General features: G+C 37.4%; 1 protein-coding gene across 3 annotated transcripts in view; it reads left to right on the forward strand.

Annotated features, from left to right (window-relative positions):
- Positions 1-24,099, forward strand: part of SLC9A9 (solute carrier family 9 member A9) — a 171,868-nt gene that overhangs the window by 85,538 nt on the left and 62,231 nt on the right. For all 3 annotated transcript variants that reach the window (XM_085069497.1, XM_085069499.1, XM_085069498.1), the window contains 3 exons: positions 9,961-10,074; positions 11,868-11,979; positions 18,063-18,216. In XM_085069497.1, the coding sequence (XP_084925623.1) occupies positions 9,961-10,074; positions 11,868-11,979; positions 18,063-18,216 (380 nt within the window). The remainder of the gene's footprint in view (positions 1-9,960; positions 10,075-11,867; positions 11,980-18,062; positions 18,217-24,099) is intronic.

Below are 24,099 nucleotides of genomic sequence, written 5' to 3' on the forward strand. Positions count from 1 at the left end.
GGATGGTAAACAGCTAGGAAACATTGCTACAAGTAAACCGATAACAGCAGACTTTATAACTGTGGTGTATCAGTAATTACCTACATAATTTATGGTTTATATCATAAATTAGCTGCTGTCCTATCCATAATACTGAAAATATTGGGTGTCCATATACAGAAATCTATTTAGAATATTCAGTTCTATACTTCATTCTGTAGTTTCCATTTTCCCTCTGTTTTTGTACACTTGCATTAGCAATTCCTTAACTAAGAATGTGCAGATGTGCTCTGGCCTCGTTAGTTCCCATCAAGCATGCATCCCTTTGTCACTGGCATTTTATGAGGAATATCATATTCTAGTACCTTAAACACACACATACACACACACAGAGAATTTGAAAAAAAAAAAAAAAAGTACTTTTGACTTATGAGGAAGAGAAATTCTATTGAAAAACAAAAACAAAAAAAAAAAACATTTCCCTTCATTTTGCTTAAGCACAGAAACTGGAAAATAACATGCTCAAATGTAATTCATACCCTGAAGTAAGCCAGAACTGTAATGAAGCAGTATTTCTACAGAGAAGCTCATCTTGTTGAAAAATGATGCCATTTTTGATGCTAGTAGGCTAAGGAACATAATACCATATGCAAACTAGTTTCCAAATGGCTTCATTAAAGTTTTTACAATCTGTTTAAACATTAAATATTTTCTTTAAATATTAATAAAGATCTTGGATTGTTAAGGTTATAGTTTACTCTTTACAGCACAGTATCAGATGCCAGCAGTTAGCTAATATATGCCAATTGGAATTATCACCTATAGGCCAAAATCTCATTGGCATATGGAGAAATGTGTAAAGAATTTCCAAAGTGAGACACGTGCCACAGTTCCTCTGAAACTGCCCTGAATCACAAATGAGGCTCTCATATGTTTTGCTCTGTGCAGTGGAGTCCAACTGCATGAGGCTGGGTAAGCCTGCAGAAGCCAAACACTGCTTTATAGAGCTCTGCAGATCATTACTGGGCTGCTGTCGATCTTCTCACAAGAGGTTTGAAGAGTGACCTCTGAAATATTTCTCCCTGCTTTGGGTAGTTAGCACTCATCCCCAGTTTTTAAATCTGCAGCCATGCAAACATCCAACCTTGTGCCCCACTTGGGTAAAGCACATCTAGTTTTGTGAAGAGAATTCCCTCTAAGTATGTAGCCTGTGAAATCAAGCCCATCCTAATTACTGCCACCCTCCTCATCAGAGCAGCTGTGGAATGCATAAAGAAAAAAAGCAAACCAGAATCAATCTAGTCCTGAGCTAGAACATATTCTCACATCAGCAAGATGTAGTGCTGAAACAGAGCAGGGGGCACTTCAACATCCCATATGTAAATATAGTTAACTTTAATAGGAAGTATAACTTAGGCAATGTCATGTTTTGTAAAAGTTGACGATTATAACAATTCCCTCAAATATGTAGTCAGTCACAACTCCCTCACATGAGAATTTGTGACAAGGATAAAAAATAAAGGTAGGATTCTTTTTTTAAGTCTTCCTTAATTTTTCATACAAGTAAATTTAGTAGAGTTTTATATAGTGAACCAAAGCCCTTTAACTTCAATGACATTTGGCTCATGCTGTAAATGAGCAGGTTCTAAATATGTATAATGATAATAGAGGTAAAAACACACAGTCTCTTACTTAAAATACAGTTATGTCCTGAGGGTAATGATTTTCTCTAACTTGGAAACACTGACACTTCATATTATTGTGTTAGATGATTTTAGTACAGGATTTATCAATAAATTCTCCAGTTATGGAATAAATCTCTAGGGAAAAAAGTCTGTCCTGTACTTCTGTGCATAGTACATTATACTGCTAAATTGGATTGCAGTGAAATTATTCAGCGCATAGGTTAAAATAGTTTTTAATGTTGAGGGTATTAGTAATAGTTCCTTAATTAGAACCCTGTGTTGCCTTACACTTGCATGAGTATGTGTCACTGTGCTCATAATTGCTCTTCCGGTGAGGACTGTGTTTGGAAACACAATTAAGATGCTATTTCTGGTGTGGTTGGAGAGGCTACACTGGGATCTTTATAGAGCATTGAGTGCTCTGCTGCAAACATGGACTGATCTCACCCAAAGAAGTCTGCGTGGTTTGGGAGCTTCGCTACTTTTTTACTTAATATTTTTTTAAACAGCAATGCTTTTGCCTTGCCTGGGGAGCCTTGGGGCAATGGCAGGCATTAAGGAATCTGAGCTGTTGTGTGATTCCTGACAACACCAAACTGTTGCCGACAAAGATCCATTCTTGTACTCTGAAATACATTGTAGATGTTTCTCCTTTTTACCTTACACGATTTTTTCACGACTACTGATTCCTCACAATTCTCTTTCAAGGGTTATTATCTGCAAAATTGCCTATCAGCTACAGGAACTGCACAAAAGCTTTGGTCAAAACTTTTAGAAGTATGTAGTTAACACTAGCATTGTCAAACAATGAGCTGCAAGAAAACAAATACATGTAAATAAGGCATTATAATAGTCTAAAGCCCTTGCCAGCATCCTGTCTTTTTAGTGACTGCACAGCTGTGTTTCCATTACACGATTAATGGATTTCCTACCTTCAAAAGAGACATTTGTACCAAATGGTAGCACAGTACAAGACACACTAACAGCTGACTACAGCTCCTCTCTTTCTCATGGTACCGTCTGTGCACATCATTAAGGGCTAAAAAGCCCTTTGTCAAAATTTTTCGGACTAAATGTCTAAGTCATGACTAGGATTCAAATAAGTGCCCTATCTCTGTGCAAGTTTTGGTAATATATACTTTCATTATCTACAGTAATGAAATAAGATACGAGTTTCAGGCTCTTTTTCAAGCTTTTGACTTTTAATTCTGCTTCAGTCACACAAATGGAGGGGAGTGTTGACCACTCTGCCTCCAGTGAACCTGAGAAGAGTTAGGAGTGTTTGAAAATTCCAAACAGACATTCAGCACCTTCAGAAGTACACACTCATGTAGTAACTAATATTTTTCTTGAAAAAACATTTTTCTGAGGTGCCAAATGATATGTCCCTAGTTCACCCATCCTCTGCTTTCCCACAGAATCTTACAGAAGGTGTTTTTAAAGTAGATTATTATCTTTTCACTACAGATTCTTAATTTTACATAAAATAGGCTCCTGAGCTCTCAGATTTAAGTACAGTTGAAGATGTATCTTAGTTTAGGATTTTTAATTTCTGTTTGTTTTACTGTATCGTTTTTTTTTTTTTTTTCATTTGGTGATATCAGTAAAACATCACCAGTGAGATCACAAGTAATTTAGTAGACCTGAAAACACTGGAAATCTTTGCAACACTTTTTCCAACAGTTCAGCAGCTTTATTCTGTTTCAGCTGCAGTCACATTATGTCTCATTTATCACATCTCCATAGAGCACTCTAGGGTACAGCTTTAAGTGTAAAGGACTGTTAGATGAGAAAAGTCATGTACTCTAATACTTAGGAAAAAGGTGTGACACACAGAACATAGTTGTTATTCACATTTCTCAGTCTTTTTGTCCAAATGAATCATAAGTTCTTGAATAGAAGCCTCAATCAGGAGGCAGGGAAGCTGTTTAAAGATGACTGTAGAAATGAAACAGAAGAATTCCCCAAATTCCCACATATAAACATATAAGAGCAGATCAGTGAACACACTAATTTAGTATCCTACTTCAGATACTGATACTAGAATTGCAGAGTAATTGCAAATAATTCTGCCCAATGTAACTTCAGGGTGGCATTCTGCCAAGGAAATGTAGTTAAAAATTGACTCATCAATAATAGGTCTTTAAGAATAACAAAAGGAGCTTAATATCATCAGGATCTCATACAATTCAACACCCTTCAGAGCAAGAGCAATTCTCAGAGTGAGGATGCTCTGCCTAGGTTAGAAATTGGTAGTGCCTTGGGTCCATTGCCCTGCTGCCCCTATAAACAAAGCAGTACCTATATGGAAGCCCTGAACAAGTAAGAACTTGGCTGACAAGCTGTAGGAGCAGCAGCACCATCCACTCTCTTTTGGTGACACCTTCCATTCAGGTGTCATTCTGAGGTTATTTTTAGGTACAATTTAAGGTGAGCTATAACAGCAAAAGTTGGTTGTGCTGCAGGAAAAGGAGATGGTGATCTAAAAAGTTTCCCTCTCTTACAAACAGAGCCATGTTTAAAAAAAAAATAACTTTGCAGAAATCCCCTTTCCTAAGCAACTTAGCAAGACTAATGATCTAGAGCTAGATCCAAATTTGATTTAAGGCAACATTTAATTTAAATGCTAAATTCTTATTTGGCTGCCTAATTTTCAGCACTTTGGTTTTAAACTTACTTTTTAAGCAAAGCCATTCAAGACCTATGATCATTTTAATAGTAGGATTTGCCTTTATATGTGAGGCCAACAGCTTTACTTTGCTCTTGCTACTCAGAAGTGTATTCTTCACCAGTAGTTTATCCAGCTCCTCCCAAGCTGAATTTTGGTGAAAGAGCATAGATTACACCAGAAAGAGTCAGCTGTACCATGGAAATGCAAAATATTGCTGGCCTTTCCTTCCCCGTGGTGCTACTGTTTTCTTTTTAGATCTTTTTCCTTTCCTAGTTCTTCCTCAGGCCTTATGAATCCTTTAAACCTCCCAGCTCTATAGGGAAATAGAAAGTTATTGTGTGCCTTCAATAAATCTGCCGGGGTGAAATTCATTTAATTCAGTAGCAAAGCCTCCTGATAAGAAAGGCCAGAATTTTTCTCCAGGACATTAAAGATCTTGTAAAAATTTCTCTCTGATAGTGTGTTTGTAAGTTTAGAGTCAGATAAGCTTGCATGTCAAAATTAGCACAATAAACAAGTTTATATTTTATCATGAATTTGAGTTACTTTTGCTGATTCTTTCATCTAAGTATGTTATTCAGAAATGAGCACTATATCACTATGCCATGAAGATTCATTATAGCTATAAAAGATTTCAAGCAAGAGGTTGAAATCCAAACCTTTTTCCAATTTTGAAACCTCTAATCAGAAGATAAATTAAATAAAGCAATTCGGCTATGATAAAGGCTTCTATAATCTCACACAAATTATGGTAGTTTGAATTCTCACTGCATTTTAATTCAAAAGAGTTAGGGAAAAGCAATTTTCATCAATTATTAATTTACCAATATCCTTGACTTCACGGAATATTTTTGATAGCTGTGATCTAATTAAATAGCATTATACAAATATAATAAATTTTATAGCCATCACTTAATATTGACTTCCTGAGTTTTTAATAGCTCTGCCACCTTTGAATCTCTCTTTAAAGTATAATCAATTTGACATCCCAGATGCTGTTAGACTGTGGAAACTCTCCCTGCTTTGATGCAAGAATGTATCCCTGCAGGGTACCCCCCAGACAGGTGGCATTTTCCATGTTTTTAGCAAAATCAGTGCACCTACAAAAGGCCTGCAGGTACCTGCAAGAGGTGGATGGCATTCCTTCAGCTGATATTAAATCAAGTGAACGAATGCAATATGGCCATCAATGATTAAAATTCACTAAGTTTTGCTGGAAGGAAGTTGTGGATGTAATTCAGCTTCCACCCGATACCTCCATACTAATGTTATTCCCTCAAGAGGAAAGAATGCTGTTTGCCATTCTGCTTTTTACCCAGTCCTGTCATACTAACTCTATTCCCTTGAGATGAGAAATGTTCCTTAAAATATCAGTATTCGAAAATCTTACATTTCCCCTCTTCCCAGCCACAAGGGAACTGGGGCACAGATTATGTTCATTTTCTCCTTTTGATGCTCCTTTAAGGAATTCTATTTTTATTGCAGACAAGATTGGTACTTAGTGTGTTCCATCTTCTAGGTGCACTAATTACTTACCTAGAAAATCTCTCTAATACTCAGTGAAAATATAAGTAGCTCTAGAAAATAAATCAAGTTGGAAAAGCCATTTTGGCATAGCTTATTGCTCTAATTGGCTGGAACTCAACCGTGGGGGTGAAGGAAAGGAGGGAGAGGAAAAAAGACCAAGTTTTCCTTATCTCGCTGAAAAGATAAAACTAATACAGTTTTTATATCATATAAATTTTTTCACATGAGTTAAAATAAAATGGTGCAAGATGATAAACTCAGTGGTTACAGCAAGGCTGGAGGTGCAGATAGCCTGGATTGATTCCTTCCTCTGCCAGTGTGAACTGAACTGCAAGAAGCATTTTCCACAAGAATGTCCCAGCTTAAAACCAAATTTTTGCACATGCCTCTTAGTACTTACAACAGCTGAGAGTAATAGAAAAGTGAAGCATATTTAGTGAAGGAAGTGTTTTTAAGTACAAAAATATTACGTCAATTTTAATATAAATCTTTTGTAATAACCACTATTTACAGAGGAAATTACCAAAGAAAAGCAAATACCATTTTCAGTAACTCACTGAGCTAAACACCTAAACCAAGTGCCTGGATTAGTTCTGAACTGGTGTTTTTGTAATTAATACTCTACTCTGCAATGTGTTGACACTGGTGATTTATTACAGCTCTTACACTAAAAGTATAAGCAGATTTATAGACTTCGCAGAGGGTTAGAAATGCCACATTATAAATGAGGTTTTTAGCTTTATAACAAAAAGATGTCTTATTGCTATGTGTATATTAAAATGGATTTCTGGTAGCCTTGGGAAAACTAATGGTGGTGTATAAGCACTTTAATGCCAATTTCATTTAGAGTAGAAAGAGGCTGGTTGTCTGTGTGGGTGGCAAGGGAAGGGAATTTATGGTTGTAGAAAAAAACACTTCCAAACACTCAGTATCTAGGACTTTAATCCTAACTTTTCTCCCCATGAAAGTAATCCCATTTGCAAGTACATATATTCAAAATATTAAAAATATCTGAGTGGCAGTTATGCAGACCATGGAGCTGGTCTTATGGCCCTCAGACAGGAAAGGATGTCATCCAGAGGCTCCTGTGTATGGTGCAACTCCTTGCATGACCCTGGAATTTTTAAATTACAGTTGAAAGCCTATTCCTCTTATTTTTCTACTTCTCATCAAAAGGTCGTGACATCTTATCTTTAAAATAATGACAGAAACATGTGACAGAAAGGCATGGCAATTTGGGAAAATGCTGCTATGCAGGCTGTTTCTTAACATGGTTTTCAGAAGATCTCTTTAGAACAAATTGTTTTGCTCTGAAGGGATTTGTGCTGCACAGCACTGACAGTTAAGTGCTAAATGGAATCTCTCCATGGGCTCTGTATTACTGTTGAACAAAATGCAGCAGCTGAACACTAAATAAAATACTCTGCTTAAATACATGAATAAAAGTAAAGTCAGGAGAACAGTGGGTAATTTTTATGTTATATCTCCAAGTGTCATATTCCAGGAAAAGGCATTAAGATATCACTTCTTTCATGACAATAACTAGTTCTGAAGCCGTTGTTTTATTTAATTTTTTCTCATACATGGTGAGAAATTTGAATAAGTTGCACTCAGTGAATAAATTGTCATATGAGCAATAGACTTTTTAAAAGAGAGAGCACACTATTGTGGGGAACACAGAAAATTCTGAATGAAGCTAACAAGTTAGTTTTACCATTTCAAGGAGCTGAATCTTTGATAAGAGACCATATCATTGTTGTGCCTGGAATAGGAAGGAGTGCAGCCTGCTCGAAATTAGCTATTGAAATAGCACCTGGATTTTTCCTACACAAAGGAAAAAAAGTAGTCTGGATTTAATCTTGTAGCAAGTAAGCAGCACTCTGATAGTGAAAGATCGAAATATGGAGAAACTAGAGATAAGAGGGAAAAAAAAATAGCACAGTTCAGCAAAGACACACACACACACACACAAAAAAAAAAAACCAACCTCAAAAAACTCGCAGAAAGAAAAAAGGGATTTGGATTGTATTTGCTCTTAAAAAAAAAAAAAAAAAAGAATTGCCATCCAGCAATATAATTTCAGCATTGGATGCATCTGACAGAAATGATGTGGCCAAGGAAACCAGCAGGCCTGTGCTGTGAGACACAACCCATTGGTCCAGGGATCAAAGGAAGAATATATTGTTCATGTTGAGTGGAAATGCTCAGACAAGAAACAGGGATTTTTGTCTCTTTAACAATCATTTACCAAAATGAGCCTGGAAAGTTTGATGTAGGAAGAATCAGGATGCATGTAGTGAGTAAATGAGGTCAAGTTATAGGGAAGTGAAAAAGATGCACTAAACTGGATTCACCAGAAATCCATAAAGACTGCATCTTGATCAGATTGCTGGGAGACCAGGGGTGAGAAGTTGAAAATCAGCTATGCCATGAAAGCACTTCAGGAAAGAGTAAAAGCTTGAATTTAGTAAGATTGCTGAGAAAAAGTGTAGAGCTAAAGCAATGATGTAGCAAAAATCTGTTTTCCTCCAAAAAATGTATGTTAACAAAACTGAAGTTTTGAAGATATAAGAAAGGAAATTTGGTTTCAGAATCTCTGTTTCTAAAATGTATCAATAGTACATCTACTGTAAATTTTTTTGAGTTTTGAATGAAATTTTCAAAATGAAAAATGAAATATCATTCAACTTTAAAACACGTGAAGCACTTTATCTCATACTAACAATTAAAGTATGCAGTTGTGGCTCCTCATATCTGCATCCTTCCCTCAAAAGATTTTCATATAGACACAGATCTCTATTTTATAGAGATCTAGATCCTGTCATGGCATTCCTGATACTTTTTTCTATTGTTTTCAATAATGCATCAGATATATTCCCACAAAGACATGGGATCAAGTTTGCTTCCAAGTGGAAATGCAAGGATTTATCAAAATTTCTATGGGTTACAAGGTCTCATACTTTGAAGTTTTTGACAACTATTTTCTCTCATTTAAATTTAATTCAAATAATTTAGATCAGCTAACCTGCAATTATTTTTTTGTGTTTATTTTCGTGTTGTTCAGTATTGAAGCACAAAATGAGGGCTATGGAATGTGTGCTTGGGATAACTGATAGTGCTGCCATGGATTCCAAAATATCCTCCCATAATGGATTTTATGCCATTTTGCCTCTCAGATTTGTTTTAATGATTGTGACAGCTCTCATTTTTCCGTTGTTGAATGTTAGTGACTGTTACTGGATATTTATTTTTAGAAGCGCAAACATATTACCAAAAATATATAAACCCACTGAGGATGAATAAAACATCTCCTTAGTAATATTCTGGACAGTGATGTATGGCTGGTTGCAGACAGACTGACAAACTTCAGTCCAAACTCAGCATCAGGACTGGTTAGCATAGATTCCTGAGCTCAAAAGTGACTTCAGAAGTGAAAAGCCCCCTTCTTCTCTCCTCTGTGGTTATTTGGCAGCAATGATTGATTTCTTTCAGGATGTGGATATATAGGAAAATTTATTTTATTAGTTTTAATATAATCAGCTGCAAATACAATCAAGAACATCCCCTCAAGGCAAACTAATATTTTGGCTTTGCTTGTTTTTTCACAGAAGAAATTCTACCCTAATCATGTATTTTAAGCTTATTTTATAACATCTTTAAATGATATTTTAAATAGTTTGGTTTGAAATGAGTATTGATATTGATGTCCATACAGTGCAATAAGAGTTTCCATCTGCAGTATAAAATTCATGGTAGTAAGAAAGACTGTAAACATGAGTGAAGCTAAATTCCCTCAGCTTCCTTGCAGTTTGCATTGAAGCTTGTATAACTTACTTGCTGTTTATGTATTTTACCAGCTGTCTATGTCAAACTTTCATACACAAATCAGAGAAAAACATGCAAGCCACTGTGATTTTTGAAGCTAAAAGACACCTTGTATCCTGTATAGCAAATTAGGTGGGTTTAAAATCCACCCTTGAAATAGCAGCAATTTCTGTTCCTTTCATCTAAACAGTTCTGTATTCCGAGGGAACCTGGGATAATCAGTAGTTTGTTACAGACATGAGTCATAATTATGTTCTTTTTCTCTCATTTAAGTTGTTCGAGTTCATGAATTTTTTGGCTGAGAATGTCATCTTCTGCTACATGGGACTCGCACTATTTACATTTCAAAATCACATCTTCAATCCTCTTTTCATATTTGGTGCATTTGTATCCTTTGCTTCAAAGTATGTATCTCTGTATGTGTGTGTTTGTACATGAAAAGAATGCATGTTCCATGTGAAAAAAAGAAGTCCACAAGCAAACCAAGCAACAATCAAACCAATTTTAGTATTCCTTGAATACTAAAAGTCAGTTTTTGTCAATTCCAAGTGCAATCATCTATTACCTATATCCTTATAACTGCCCCAGTGCTTGTAAGCCCATGTTCTTTGGACAGTTGCTGGTTTGCTCCTCTGCTACAGGCAGATAGCTTTAAACCAGCTGGGGAACTTTTGCCAATGGTTTACAAAGGGGGTGGGAAATTGTGATCAGTATTGGGACACATCTGTGGGGACAGATGCAAACACACAAAACCTTTTTTCCTTCTGCAGCCAGAGCTGATCCACAGACTGTAGAGCTACCTCCAGACAGATATGTGCCTTAAGCAGGACTTCCCCAAAACTACTTAAATTATATTAATTCCTTAAAAATCACACAGCTCTGCTTTGCTCAAATCTTTCCTTATTATGTTTGATATCTCTAGTGTATATAGAATTATTTACACCATCATGTGGTTAAGAAGACAAACTCTGTGCCTTTAATTCTGCCATGGTTTCTCAACAAATCAGACTTGTACAGTGGTATAGATTCTTTTCTCACCAACAATTTATACATTGAAATTTTTTTGGCTCAGAGAAGCAGCCCTCTGCTTATTACTTTTAAATGAACTGTAATAGCTTTGAAAGTTGGGATCATACTGTTTATGTGCAGTAATTTTTATATGTAATTTCTAAATGAATAATCAGAACTGCAGCAGAGTTCCCGTGGCTACAGGCTGGGTTGGATGGCAAGGAGGACCCAAGTGCCCACTGTGCCCCTCAACAGGGCAGGACAGTGACTGTGTCCTGCAGCCCTGGCACGGGAGGCAGCAGGAGCAGCACCCTGGCTGGGGCTGTAGTGCAGAGCAGCGCAGGGACCTGGCTCCATCCCCCCTCTCTCCCCCTGAGAGCCACCAGACTGCAGAGGGGCTGGCTGAGCAGGAGGACATGCTGCTCTTAGAGCCACATCTCCCCAGCCATGGAGCTGCAGGCAGCTCTTGGCACAGCTGATGGGACACACATCACCTCTCAAGCACTTATCTGTTCTCCAGTCCACAGCGTGTCTCAGACTGGGAGTGACATAACTGAGCCCTAAGAGCTACAAGACAAGGGGAGGGCAAAAATGTGCAAAAAGCATATATAAGGAGCTCTGATCGCCTTTCTTTAAATCTGATAATGGCCTCATGCTTCTAATTAAGGCAACTTTTGTGCTAGTTCCACAGAGGAGTAATAAAGAACTTCATCAAAAGAATCTCCACTGAGAAGGGAAAGAAAAAGCAAAAAGCACTGGATATAGACAATATGAATCACCAGAAAATAAGGAAGTAATAATCAGGTCCAAAAGCACATTTATTCTCTGCAAATTGCTGCTCAAGGAGATAATGCTATCTCTGCAATTGATGATGGGCATTTTCCTGAAGGGATGAAGTCACATGTGACACAAATGTGATGAGTAGAAGCAGAGTGATTGAAGTGGGATATATTATGATGAATATAAAACTGGGATGGCTGGGGAAGGAAAATCTCTTCCACTGCATAGTTTTATTGGAAGCAGAAGGACATGGCATGTAAAACATGAAAGAAGGTAATATCATATTTGTTTAATTACACTTTGAAAATAACTTTAGAGAAATATTTGGGTTAAGTTAATTCTGGTTTTGTCAGTAGTTCCTCCACTATTTTCCTCAACATCTTACATTTTAGGTGGGAGTTTTTGTAGCAAGAGCTTCCAACATATACCCACTTTCTTTCCTTTTGAATTTGGGTAGAAAACAAAAGATTCCCAGGAGCTTTCAGCACATGATGATGTTTTCAGGTAAGAGCTATTTTAGTATTTTTTGGTATTTTTCCTATTCACATTTTCTATTCACGTGACTGACAAAAATAGTCATCTATCACTAGAAAAAGCCACATCTATCACAAAGAATTCATTATCTTAAAACTCAAGGTCATCTCTTCAAAGCTACTGAAGCAAATGGCTGTGTTCTCATCAACTTCCCTGTGCTCTTGACCTATTTTAATTAACATTTTGGAAATGCACTGCCCAGGAAGCCATTGTCTTTCAATCCATTGTCCCCCCCATCTGTCTACACTTCCATGACAATTTGGGAATGCCATGTTTTTATATTGTGTTGTTTTAGAGACACCTGCATTATACCTGAGAGTATTTTACATGGCAAAAAATAAATATCCAACTGGGACACTGTTAGCACTGATACTCAGATCAGACATGGTCCTTTGCAATTCCTTAAACTTCAGGAACAGTTTTACTTTGAAACGTGAGACTAGAAGACTTATTCCACAGACCTTTTTCATATGTATTCCAGCTTGATATTTAATTTTATTGATTTTTTTAACCTTGTAGAATACTAAAAAAAAAATTAAAAATCCAGAAGAGGGAGCCATGTTCTAGTCTGATTTGCACATCATTCCCTGAACTGTTAAAGCTCATCTGGACTCTGGTTTTTTACTTGCACAAGCTAGAAATAGTTCCACTTGACTTTCTGATGCTAGTTAGGAAAAACTCACTCATAAGCTAAGAATATCGTTCAGTAAAAGACAGAAATGCAGATTCCCCCAATGCTATTGATGGCATAATTTTCCAAAATTAGAAACTCAGCGCCTTTTTTGCTTCATCTTCCTGCTTTTCACACAAAAATTTATTCCAAATTTTCATGGATAACAGTTCTTGATCGACAGCCTTGATGTACAGCGATCCATTTAGCCAGATAACAAGTGAAATACAATATGCTGCATTTCAGGCTGCCTCCCCAGGAGTACTCCACATCAGGGGGCCTCATTTATGCCTCTGTAATTCCAACTCTCTAGAGAGCAACACTGCAGTTCATTTCTATACCCATTCAATGCTTCTGCTAAAAGCAGCCACTGAAAATGTCAGCTAATTCCAGCGAGACTGGAGTGAGAGATGATGACACATCCAGCAGGAGCTGCCTGTCAGCCCGACTGCTGCCCTGCAATTGTTCAACAGGTAACTGGGATCTGCAGATCCCTCTAGGAAACCTAGCAGGTGGCCAACTAGACAACAGCACGAAAAATAGCTTCATATCATTTGGTATCTAGTTTCTGCGCTCCATTTTGGCTTTTGGTTTTCATCAGCTGAAGTACAGAATGAAAAACCTTCTGAAATCTCATTCTTTAACATTTCTGTCCACATTTTCTGCAGTAAAATTTCATTCTCCTCGGAACAGGAGCAGAAAGTAGCCTGCAGTCAGCAACTGAACATGAGAACTCACACACATGAGCTTTCTAGGACAATCTGGCAGCTGAGAACTGAAACAGTAGTATTGCAGGCTTCTAAAATGTAAATGTTAAAATTCCCAGAAAAGTAATTTTAACTATTTTCAAAGAAAAAAAACCCTCTGTTTTGTAGAGAAAAACGTCTTTACATTGTAATAAAGTAAACGGCATAATCTGCAACTATAATAGACTGTGTCTCAACACTGCCAGGAGCTGCACACTTCACAGGATACACAGATCTTCTGTGTAATTGTATTTTTTAAGATGCACCACAATTTTTGTTTAGTTACCAATAACATTCTTAGCGCTATAGACTGATCACACTGTATATAGTCATAAACAGAGAGGACAATGACTACCAGAAGAGAGAGACATTTCTGATGAGTAAACAAGACATTAAATTTGAGTTTGAAGACAAACATTATCTATGAAATGTCAGTAGCAACAGTCCTAGAACAGTCTGGGTTGGAGGGGACATTTAAAGGTTACCCAGTCCAACCCCCTGCAACAAGCAGGGACAATTTCAACTAGATCAGGTTGCTCAGAGCTCAATCCAACCTGAGCTCAAGTGTTTCCAGGGATGAGGCATCCACCACCTCAGTGTGTGTTTTACCACCTTCATTGTTCTGGTAGAGCATCAGGTTCTAGTTGATCACAGGGAAAAATGAGCTTCATTCACCACAGCATCACACATTTAGATGTAGAAAACAATAAATTTGGGGTTAGTTTTGTTTTCTATCTTATCATTACCAAATCCACCAAACATTTACTGCTTGTTTTACTGCCACAATCACCAAAGTGATTGCTGAGAAAAATTGCTGAGAAAAGCAATTAAGGTCAGGCAAGTACACTGTTGATTAGCATTTGATTATACCTTACTCTGCAAAGAACTCTCATGAAGTCATTAAGTTCTGCTTCTTGATGAGTATTAATACAGTTGAGAAAAGGTGGAAGAGTTAGGCTTGGACATGGATTATGTAGCATTTTGATTTATCACATTCTTCATCTGCTTCTGCCACTCCTCTAACAATACATTACAGAGGGTGGATTCACTTCTATAACTGTTTTTAATCATGATTCCTGATAACATTCCATTGTAAATGAAAACTTGATTAGTCCTTTATGCAAGGAATAATTAAGCCTGAACTTCTCAAATTAAGCTGAACATCAGCTAAAGTGAGCAGTCCAGCAGTCTCTGCTCATGTGAAAAAGAAATGTTTTAAAGTCTTAGACTTTATTGCACCTTCCACTCTTCTCTCAACATCCCTATTTACTTTTTGCTGTGCTTTCTTCTTTTCTACAACATATAAATCAGCAACAGAAAGGCCTGTGGTACACAGTGCTACAGGGGTGGCTGCTGTTAATACAAGGCATTACAGCAGCAGTGGAGTCTGGAAAGGAAGAACGCAAATGAAACATTAAACCAATGTCCCGGGTTAATGATAAGACTCTCTCTCCTCCGAGAGCAAAGGGCCCCGACACCCCCTCCCCCACCCACAACAGAACCTCTCAGATGAAAGTGAAGAAAAAACTATTTATTTAACAAAACCACGCAGAGTGCCCTACAAGGCACAGGGGAAGGGGAGAAACAAGGTGAAAGGCAGTTATTCAACCTGATTAAAAAGTCCTTTTCTCAGACGCAGTCCCTCTCCTCCTCGCCCCCACCCGGGGCCGGTGGAGCTCCCTGGAGAGCTCTGCTGTCCTCTGGCCCTCCTGGGTCTCCGGGTGGCAAAGCAGATCGAAGAGAAGGGGTCCAAACGAGGAAAAAAGAAGAAGAATGGAAAAAACGGGAACAGAGCTCACTCCGACCCCCCGTCCAGCACGCAGTCTCTGCCGGGCGACCAATCCTCCCCCGGAGCGAGGCTTGGGGAAAATGTTTTCAAAACAACCCGCGTTTCTCTCTGCGGCTGGGTGTAGTTAAAGAGACAGGACCACACATTTTTTTTTCTTTCTTGGGCATATAAGCCAACGATAGGGGATAAAGGATTATCATATCATCAATCCAAGACAACCAAAAAAACGCCAATGTACAGGCAGCTGTTGTGCATGCTTTTACATCTGCACACTCACACAGACACGGAGGTGGAAAGTGTCAATGTGAACTTTTCCAAGAGACATAGATATGGAAAGAAATCAGCTAAACAGAAAAGAAAGCAAGGAAGAAAAGAGCAGAGAACTAGAGATAAAACCAAAACACCAGCTCTACCCACAGAAAGCCTCCTTTGCTGGCAGATTCTTTTCACACCAACGACACTCAAGGCCTCACAGGCTCTTCAGAGGGCTGGGTTTGGAGAGGTGTGTGTGGAGTGTGGGCAAAGGATGGCTAACAGCCCTACAGGGCACATTCCATGTGACCCCACAGGGTTCTATTCCACGGGACTCTAAAGCTTAACCCCCGACTGGTTTTCTTTAAAAGCTCTGGCACATTAAAGAATATTGCTTAAAGATGAATCCCTAATGGCTGGCACAGGAAAAAAAAAAAAAATCTGGCAGGAAAATCTGTGATACAGCCCAAGGATGAATGGATTAACACAGATGTGGAGCTGCTGTCAGTACAGCATCTCTGAAAGATGAGGAGAGAGAATCTCTGCTTATGGTTCATCAGAGTTTTTCCTTCAGCTGCACCACTCTCCCCAGGTGAAGCTGAGGTACCAACATCCACTGCATCCAGTCATTCCACTGGACTTTGTTGGCATTTTTCCCTGAAGTTTTACAGAAAATCTAATCTAAACTTCAGTCTATTTCAGTATCTCAACATGTTCTGAGGTTGTTAAAATTCCCTTCCTTCATCTGCATTTTTACCTGGAATGTATTTTGAAAGACAGATGGATACACACACACACACACACATACATATGGTAGTGTTCCTTGCTTCTCATTGAGTCTTTACATTTTAGGTGTATTCACCTGCTTCTCACTGCTTTAGTTGGAAACACATGCTTAGCTTGATTATTTATTTTACTTCAGACATGACTTTAGTTGAATCTGAATTATCTCTTATACCATGTTGAGCCTTTTATAAATGAAAAATGCAGTTAAGTCACTCACTATTTTTCTAAACTGAAGAAACAGCCAGTCCAGTACTCAAGAAGTAGAGACATACCAATATATATACACACATATATTATATATATACAAATATTTTATATATGCATTTTTATATATTTATATACATATATGCATATATATGTGCGTGTATATATACATATATTTTATATATATATCCCCTCTTATAATGTTCTAGATTAAAAATTAAAAGCGTGATGCAATTGTAGAAAGCAGCACTGTTTTCCACTGAAATATAGCTGGGCTAATCATCCGTATTATCACTACAAACACTGAAAAAAAATACTATTTCAAGAGTGGTTCATTCCCTCCTCAGATGTGTTTAAAATGAGCTGATACTTTTCCCCTGTAAGAAAACAGTGAAGCATCTGCATCCTCAGAGATGTCTTTTACACAAAAGCAAAGCCAGGGACAAGCCCAGTGTCTGCCTGCAGTGATTTGAACCTGCTGCCACTGCCTGTTTTCAGAAAGGGCAACTCCAGTCTGTCTCTTCCTTGCAGAAATGGCTTTGTGCTGCTCCCTGGATAAACTGCCCAGCTTCTATACCATATAATTCACATTCTAGCTGTGTAATCTTGAAGAGCTTTAGAGTTCTAGGCCAAAAATAGCTGCATTTAGCAGTTAATTAAATGATTCTGCATATGTCATCAGTGCCTTACAAGAGGTTTGATTACTAGATTTAATCTCTCAATAGTTGCAAAGTATTTTTTGGATTCAGTGTGTATTGTATACATGTAATGACTTTGCTCTCTACACTTATTTTTGGAAAATTTTTTTTTTTTTAGAAAACAATAAAGTAAATTTAAATAGATAAATGAAAGGCATTGGAAAATATAGAGTTTTATTTGTATTATGCATCCTGAGGGCTGCAGGCATTAGCAGGCTTTTTCCCCCTCAATTTTTAAACATGGCATTCTGTGAAGACCTATTGAGTCACCTTATTACTACCTTTAGGGCTTTTTTTTTAAACTGATTTAGCTGTTTTCACCATCTTTGCAATTTTCTGTAGGTGTATCGTTCTACAACTATTATAATGTTTCAAGTATACTAATTTATTCTACATCCCCTTTAAGATATTTTAAATCATCTTTGAAAAACTGTTCATTATTTTAAAGTCATGCTTTTTCTGACTAGTCTTAGAACAACAAATTATTTTAAAGGTGTTTTAAAGAAATATTCTACGTTTTCAAGGAATAAATGTGTAGCTTAGTATTTTAATGCCAATCCTCTTTTTCACTCACTCCTGACTTCATGAGTAGTCCCACTTAACACAGGACAGATTTCTATTTCAACCTGCATTAAGTTCAGATTATTTATTTGCAATTATTCAAGACAAAGAATTCAGTAGTCATAAAGCAAACATGTTGTTATTATGTGAATATGAGAGTACTTTCATTTCCCACTATTTCAAAACTGCTGCATTAAACCTCATCCTTTCAGTTAGCACGATTCAGTATTTTATAAGCAGGATTATGATCTGAAAATTTCCTCTGCTCTTGGAAGTGGGTTTGGACTGAAAAGACTAAAATTCTGTTTCTCCACCCCAGTAAGTTCATCGTCCTTGTCTTTTTTCAGGTTTACGTGGTGCAATTGCATTTGCATTGGCCATTCGAGACACAGACTCTCAGCCCAAACAAATGATGTTCACCACAGCACTGCTGATCGTGTTCTTCACAGTCTGGGTGTTTGGGGGAGGCACAACACCAATGCTCACCTGGCTCCAGATCAGGTGAGTGCTCTGTGCATCATTAGCCAGCAAAATGGATCACTGCATTCTTACAGTTTTATAATGCTTATATGTGTGCTTTTTATGAGCTTGAACGTGCATAAAGGAGGTATTTCTCTACCTGGCAGAGGCTCCAGACCACAAGGAAGAGGCTCTTCCCAAGTTTGTTATGGGTTTAGACCTAGGCCAGATCCATCCTTGTTTCCTGAGAGTTTGTTTCACTACCGCTGCTTTTAAACATTGGGAATAAATGTTAGTAAGTGTCCTTCTCATTGCTGAAGAAAGAGCTATAAGAAAGAGCTATAAAGGTAGATTTTGCCCTCATCTTAAAATGTGTATTTATTACACAAACATGTAATAAATTGTGTATTTCTGATTATCATGTGAATATGCTGGGAAAATCTACTTCCACTGGTGCATTATTCAGACATTAATTTATTATGCATTGTTTTATATAGTCTTCTTCAGTATATTATTTCTGAATTTACTTCATAGTCACTTGTATTCACAGAGAGCAATGAATGACAAAGGAGGTTAAATGGTAAGTGAGAGGGAAATAGAAAACCAGAGTAAAAAGGATCTAATTTAAATGCAGTGTCTTTCCAAGTGTGCTTTTTTGAAACCTGACTTAATAATGAGTGTACTCATACTGATTGCTGATTCTGGTTACTTCACAGTCCATTCAGAACTCCCTGCTGTGATTTGTAAGATCACCAAAGAAAACCTCAGTGTCAAGATAGGCTTGCAAATCACAACTCCCTATCATTTATTCTATATATAGCATAAGTTTTCCTTGTTTACAAATTGATGTCTGATTACAAGCCTTCGTGTCAGACTCTTGCTATAAAATAGCAGCTGAAGATAACCAAACTGGGCTTTTACAAAGAGCACAGATAAAACTTGCAGACAAAATAAGGACTAGTGTACAAGTGTACTGTATAAACATCAAATGCAGGCACCCATACACCATGTGGAGGCTTCCTATTTCTGTGACAGTTTGATTCTTCTTCATGACATGTCTCATGTCCCATAATGTCAATCAGGGCCATTACAGTTTGGATACACTCTGGCACTATCAGTCATCTTTCTGAGATTTGCCACTTTTTCACAGTCAGTCAGCAACAGTTTTTCTATGTGGCAACAGAAACGTGGGTGAGGAAGAGCATTCTCAATAGATCCTGGGGACCAAATCAGTCTGGATTTCTATAATAGGAGATAATAACTCTGAGAATACAGTAAGGGAAAAAGGCTGTGAGCAGTAGTCACACATGGAGTATAAGAACTTGGGTCACTAGATGCCTCTCCAGGTTTAGCTCTTTAGGTAATTTTTAAATGAAGATATAATGTGCTTTCACTAACAAGCAATTGAACTGCATACAATGGCATTTCTTCAGCTACTTAGTGCTACCCAGAGATCCAAAGCCCCCCAAGAGCACAAGTGAGGGGCTGACTCTCATATTAACTGTCTATACTGTTCAATGCATCTGCTTCTTTCTCTATCCAGTTGAACAGTAGATTTTACCGAAGACACTGAAAGTAGATCATTATTGATGTGAAATGCTCATCTCTGAGGATTTCCTCTGAATCCCATCAGACCTGCATGACATTTTTACCGATAAAATTAATTGGTTTTGTAATCAGGATATAGATTTTCTTACTATAAAGCTATTAGGTTCATGATTTCCACTTAATTTCTTGACATTGGAACATACATCTTCATAAATTATCAGGAGGTCAAACTAAGATAAAATTTTAAATAGACATCTTTAATTACAAATGTATCTTGAGGCTCTGATTTCTCCTTCTAGTGAAGATGTTTAACTGTCTTTATAATTTATTACACCTCAATATGGAATTTTGTCCTTAGCTACCAGCATTTGTCTTTTTATTCTTAAGTAATTTTGCTAAGTAATTGTATTTAAAGGTGGTGGTAATTCAAGACAATTGACACTTGTATGGGTTCTAGCAGATGAGTTTGCTGAGGAAGTTATGGAGCTGTGGGAAATGGCACCAGCTTGCTTGGTGTAGTCTCCCAGGATACTGGCAGCTGTGCCTGAAGAGCAATTTGGAGCTCCATCTATCCCCAGGATCCTTTAGAAGAAAAAGATTGTACTTTTCAAGCTAGTTTGGAGGTTTCAGCTCATGAAGTCAAGGAACACTGCACTACAAGTACAAAAATTATATGATTGTCTCTGAAGAGATTAATTGGAATAGGCTGGTGTGTCATCTATTTCAGAAAAAAAAAAAAGCCAGGGAAATGCTGCAATCATGGCTATAAGCACAGAAGAGGAAGGCTGGTCTGACAGTAGCCCTTAGTGCTCAGCTGATACAAACACACCTCAGGCTCCATCCCAGGGCACTCTGAAACCCCTTCTGTGTGATTCCCCAGTGCTTCAGGGAACCACATCTACCACTGCTGGCCACATCCAAAGCACAGTGCTACATCAGTTAATCTAAACAACTCAAGTTATTCACCTTATCAAAATAAAGTGCTTACAGGAAATATATGAATGGTCACAGTGACTGCATTGGCTTTCCCTACATAAACTACAAGTTGCTGTACAGGTAAACCTTCTCAGGAGAGAGTGATCAAAAATACTGGGATCAAGGAAGTAACAGCCCCAAGCTGAATGCGGTTTTTTGCCAATTTTTCATCATAAAATTATTATCCAGCACATAATGTGTTTAATTGAACTGGAGGCATTCAGAGACTAACAGAGAAGAGCATGTGATTTCCGAATCTATTTGGATTAATTGACTCTTACTCACATACACTCTCCCTATGTGAAATAGGCTACAGTTCCTACCATTAGTTCAGAAGATGCAACTTGAAACTCCTCAAGGTCGACCAGCTCAGTCTTATCCTAGAGATAAATGCTTGGATTTTTATGGTACAGACCAAATTACCCAGAGTTTGGTTTTAAAACATAAAGAAATCTATCATCCATTCAGTTGAAGATACATAAAAATAACATAAATCAGAAAGACCTCACACCAATATATTTACCATTTGATCTACCATAATGCATTCCAGTGTTAGTCAGGGCAGAAGAAAATACTCAAGATCTGTACAGCCTTCTTGCTGTATATTATTGCCTACATATTATACCATGTACCAATTATTTATTACCCTCTCCATAATTTACATTATGAAGTTCTCATAACAGTGACCAGGACTCTTGGTGTATAAAGGAACAGAACAATGACAATTTTGAAATAAGAGTAGGAATGAAACATCTTCTGAAAAATCAATCTTGGTGTTCATAATAGCTGGAATTTCCATAATTTTCCACCTCTCCTCACAGCAATAGCATCAGATCTGCACTCTTCTTTTTCAGTTAAAATTTAACATAATGTAAATATAATCTGTCACTCTATTTTTAGAGAAAAGATTAGGATGTGTCCTCAGAGATAACTACCAGTTGATTTATTCCAGGAATATGTAAGGTTCATACAACACTTGCAAATTGTTGCTAAAACATATAGTAACATACACTATCAAAACTAACCATGTGCTGCTGAAAAAGGCTCAAATTCCATCTCCCATTTAATACAGTGATATCAATCAGCTATGTCATAAGAAACCAGCACTGCTAAGAGCTTTTGTAAAAAAGAGTTAAAATGGATCCCAGGAATTCACCAAGTTTATTCAAGTTAAGAATTCTAGTTCCCTTTATTTAACAAATAAATTATATTAAAACATATATTCCTACTTAAACTCTATCTTGAATCTAAGAAAAGTTGTTAAAGCCTTGGTAATATGATCTGCTAATGATAGAATTTATGTCTACATGTCTCTATATGTCAAAACACAGTTTTAGAAGAAAGCCGTACCAATAATTCTCATTTTACTACTGCATTTACTCATACAGAACAGCCTTCAAAATGAGTCTTAAAATTCTTGGCAGAGACTGAATATTTCTTAACTTTGTTCTAAAAGAACTAAACCTACTCTTTTGGAAATGTGTTATTTATTTCAGCTGTCTTCTTTCTAAACACCCGAAACCCTTGCGTTTCAGGGAGTATTGAGTGTTCCCTTTCTGAAAATCAGGTCCTATTTAAAAGTTCCCATTTGTCTGGTGCAGTAACTTAGCATTTCTTAGCACAGAGGCTCGTGCACAGTGTTTATAGCATTATCAGCTGCCATGCTGAGAGCAGAACTGGCTGCACCATGTTCCTAAATATTACATTGGCTTTTGACTTCTCCGAGAGTTGTAACAGGAAAAAAAATTGCCGTTGCTCCCCATGTGAAAGGACTACTGTTCTTGGCAGACAATTAATAAACCTGGATCAGTGTGTGAGAATAATTTCATGATACATCAACACCAAAACAGAGATAGCCATTTAAGTTCACAGTCAAATTGAAGTGTTCAATAAATGTGCCTTCAGAGATGTCGAGTATTACTTGCTAATGCTTTTGGATATATTACTCCCTTCATTCCCCATACTCTGCTTAAAAACAGAGAGCTACATTTTACAATACATCTGCAATGAGAGGTCTGAGGATAAAAGATTCTCCTGACAAGCAGAGCAGAAATTCAAAGCTGTTAATAAAACATGTCCTATAAAAGCATTGTGCTAGATATTAGCTCTTGTTTGTTTATCATCACCTCCTGTGTAAATGTTTGTCAAGGGACTTCCAGACTCTTTATGCATCTCTTTGCAGCAGTTCTTCAACACTGTTAATAGGAAGATTTTTATTCTATATTCTAAACAAATACTAAGCAGCATTGAATAGTAACTTTTACTACTGTGCCTACCTGATCATTGCTTTTGGTAAATGTATTTTAGTAAAGAGCTGCCTGTATACCTGGCTGCCCTTAAAACCATACCATTTCATCTAAAACTTCATTTCCAAACATCCAACTTTCTCTAAATACTGAGGCCTGGCATACCACATTTTTGGGGGATGACCAAGGCTAATCAAACTCACATTCTCAGCAAAAGCATCTCGCTCAATAGAAGTAGTCAAGATTTTGGTTCCTTCAGTATACAATGCTTTGTTTCAACATCAAAGGCTAAGGCAGTGTGTATGTTTACCAGAATGTCTCATTAGGGATATAGATGTGCAGTGGGATGAAATGCTGTGCCTTGACTGTGTGTGACTATGGCTGTCTAACAAAAAAAAAAAAGAAAAAAACCTGGTTAGTAGAGTATGATTCTGTGATTATCTCAGCCCTTTAACAACTATTTACAGACTGCTAAAAGACAGAACTTCATGACAGAGCAACCACAGTAACACCATGACCTTGGCCAGAATTACAGAACTACTGTTTTGGTAACAAAAATATTCTTTTCATTATTCCCAGACTCTAGAGTAGCATTCCCTGTGTTCAGCTGTATTCAAAGGGCTGCTGCAGAATAACACAATTTACAATGCAACAGTGGAAATGCTCATCACTACTAGGCAGGAAGCTTTGGATAAATTTGGTTTGTGTTTTATGCTTCCAAAGTTGTTCTTTCTGCTTCCCAAAAGAGGCCCTTCAAATTAAAAAAAAATACAACCAATCAAACATAGGCTTTTGAAAGAGTTCTGCCTTATCTAGAAAAGCAACAGTTGTGGTAAGACATCTAAAGGGCTGAAATGGTGATAAGAATGCAACTGAGCTCCAGAGCTCCAGAATAGGGGGTATTGAGCAGAAACCTTCCTTTTCCACAGCCTAAGAACAAAGACAGACATTCTTTAGATCAAAGGATTGACAGATTGTTTTAGACAAGGTAGATGGTGCTGCCTACATTACTATACATTTCCCATGGAAAACAGAATGTCAGTCTAAGTATCTTCAACTGTAATTTGTGAGTGACCTCAACATGAAGAAAAAGAGTGCAATTAAAGGCAGGATATTTTCAAGCATGGTTGTATTTCTGTGTACTTTGTACTGGCTA

Source organism: Lichenostomus cassidix, chromosome 9, assembly GCF_008360975.1.
Source record: "Lichenostomus cassidix isolate B80296 chromosome 9, HeHo_3.0, whole genome shotgun sequence".
In the NCBI taxonomy this organism is placed as follows: Eukaryota; Metazoa; Chordata; class Aves; order Passeriformes; family Meliphagidae; genus Lichenostomus; species Lichenostomus cassidix.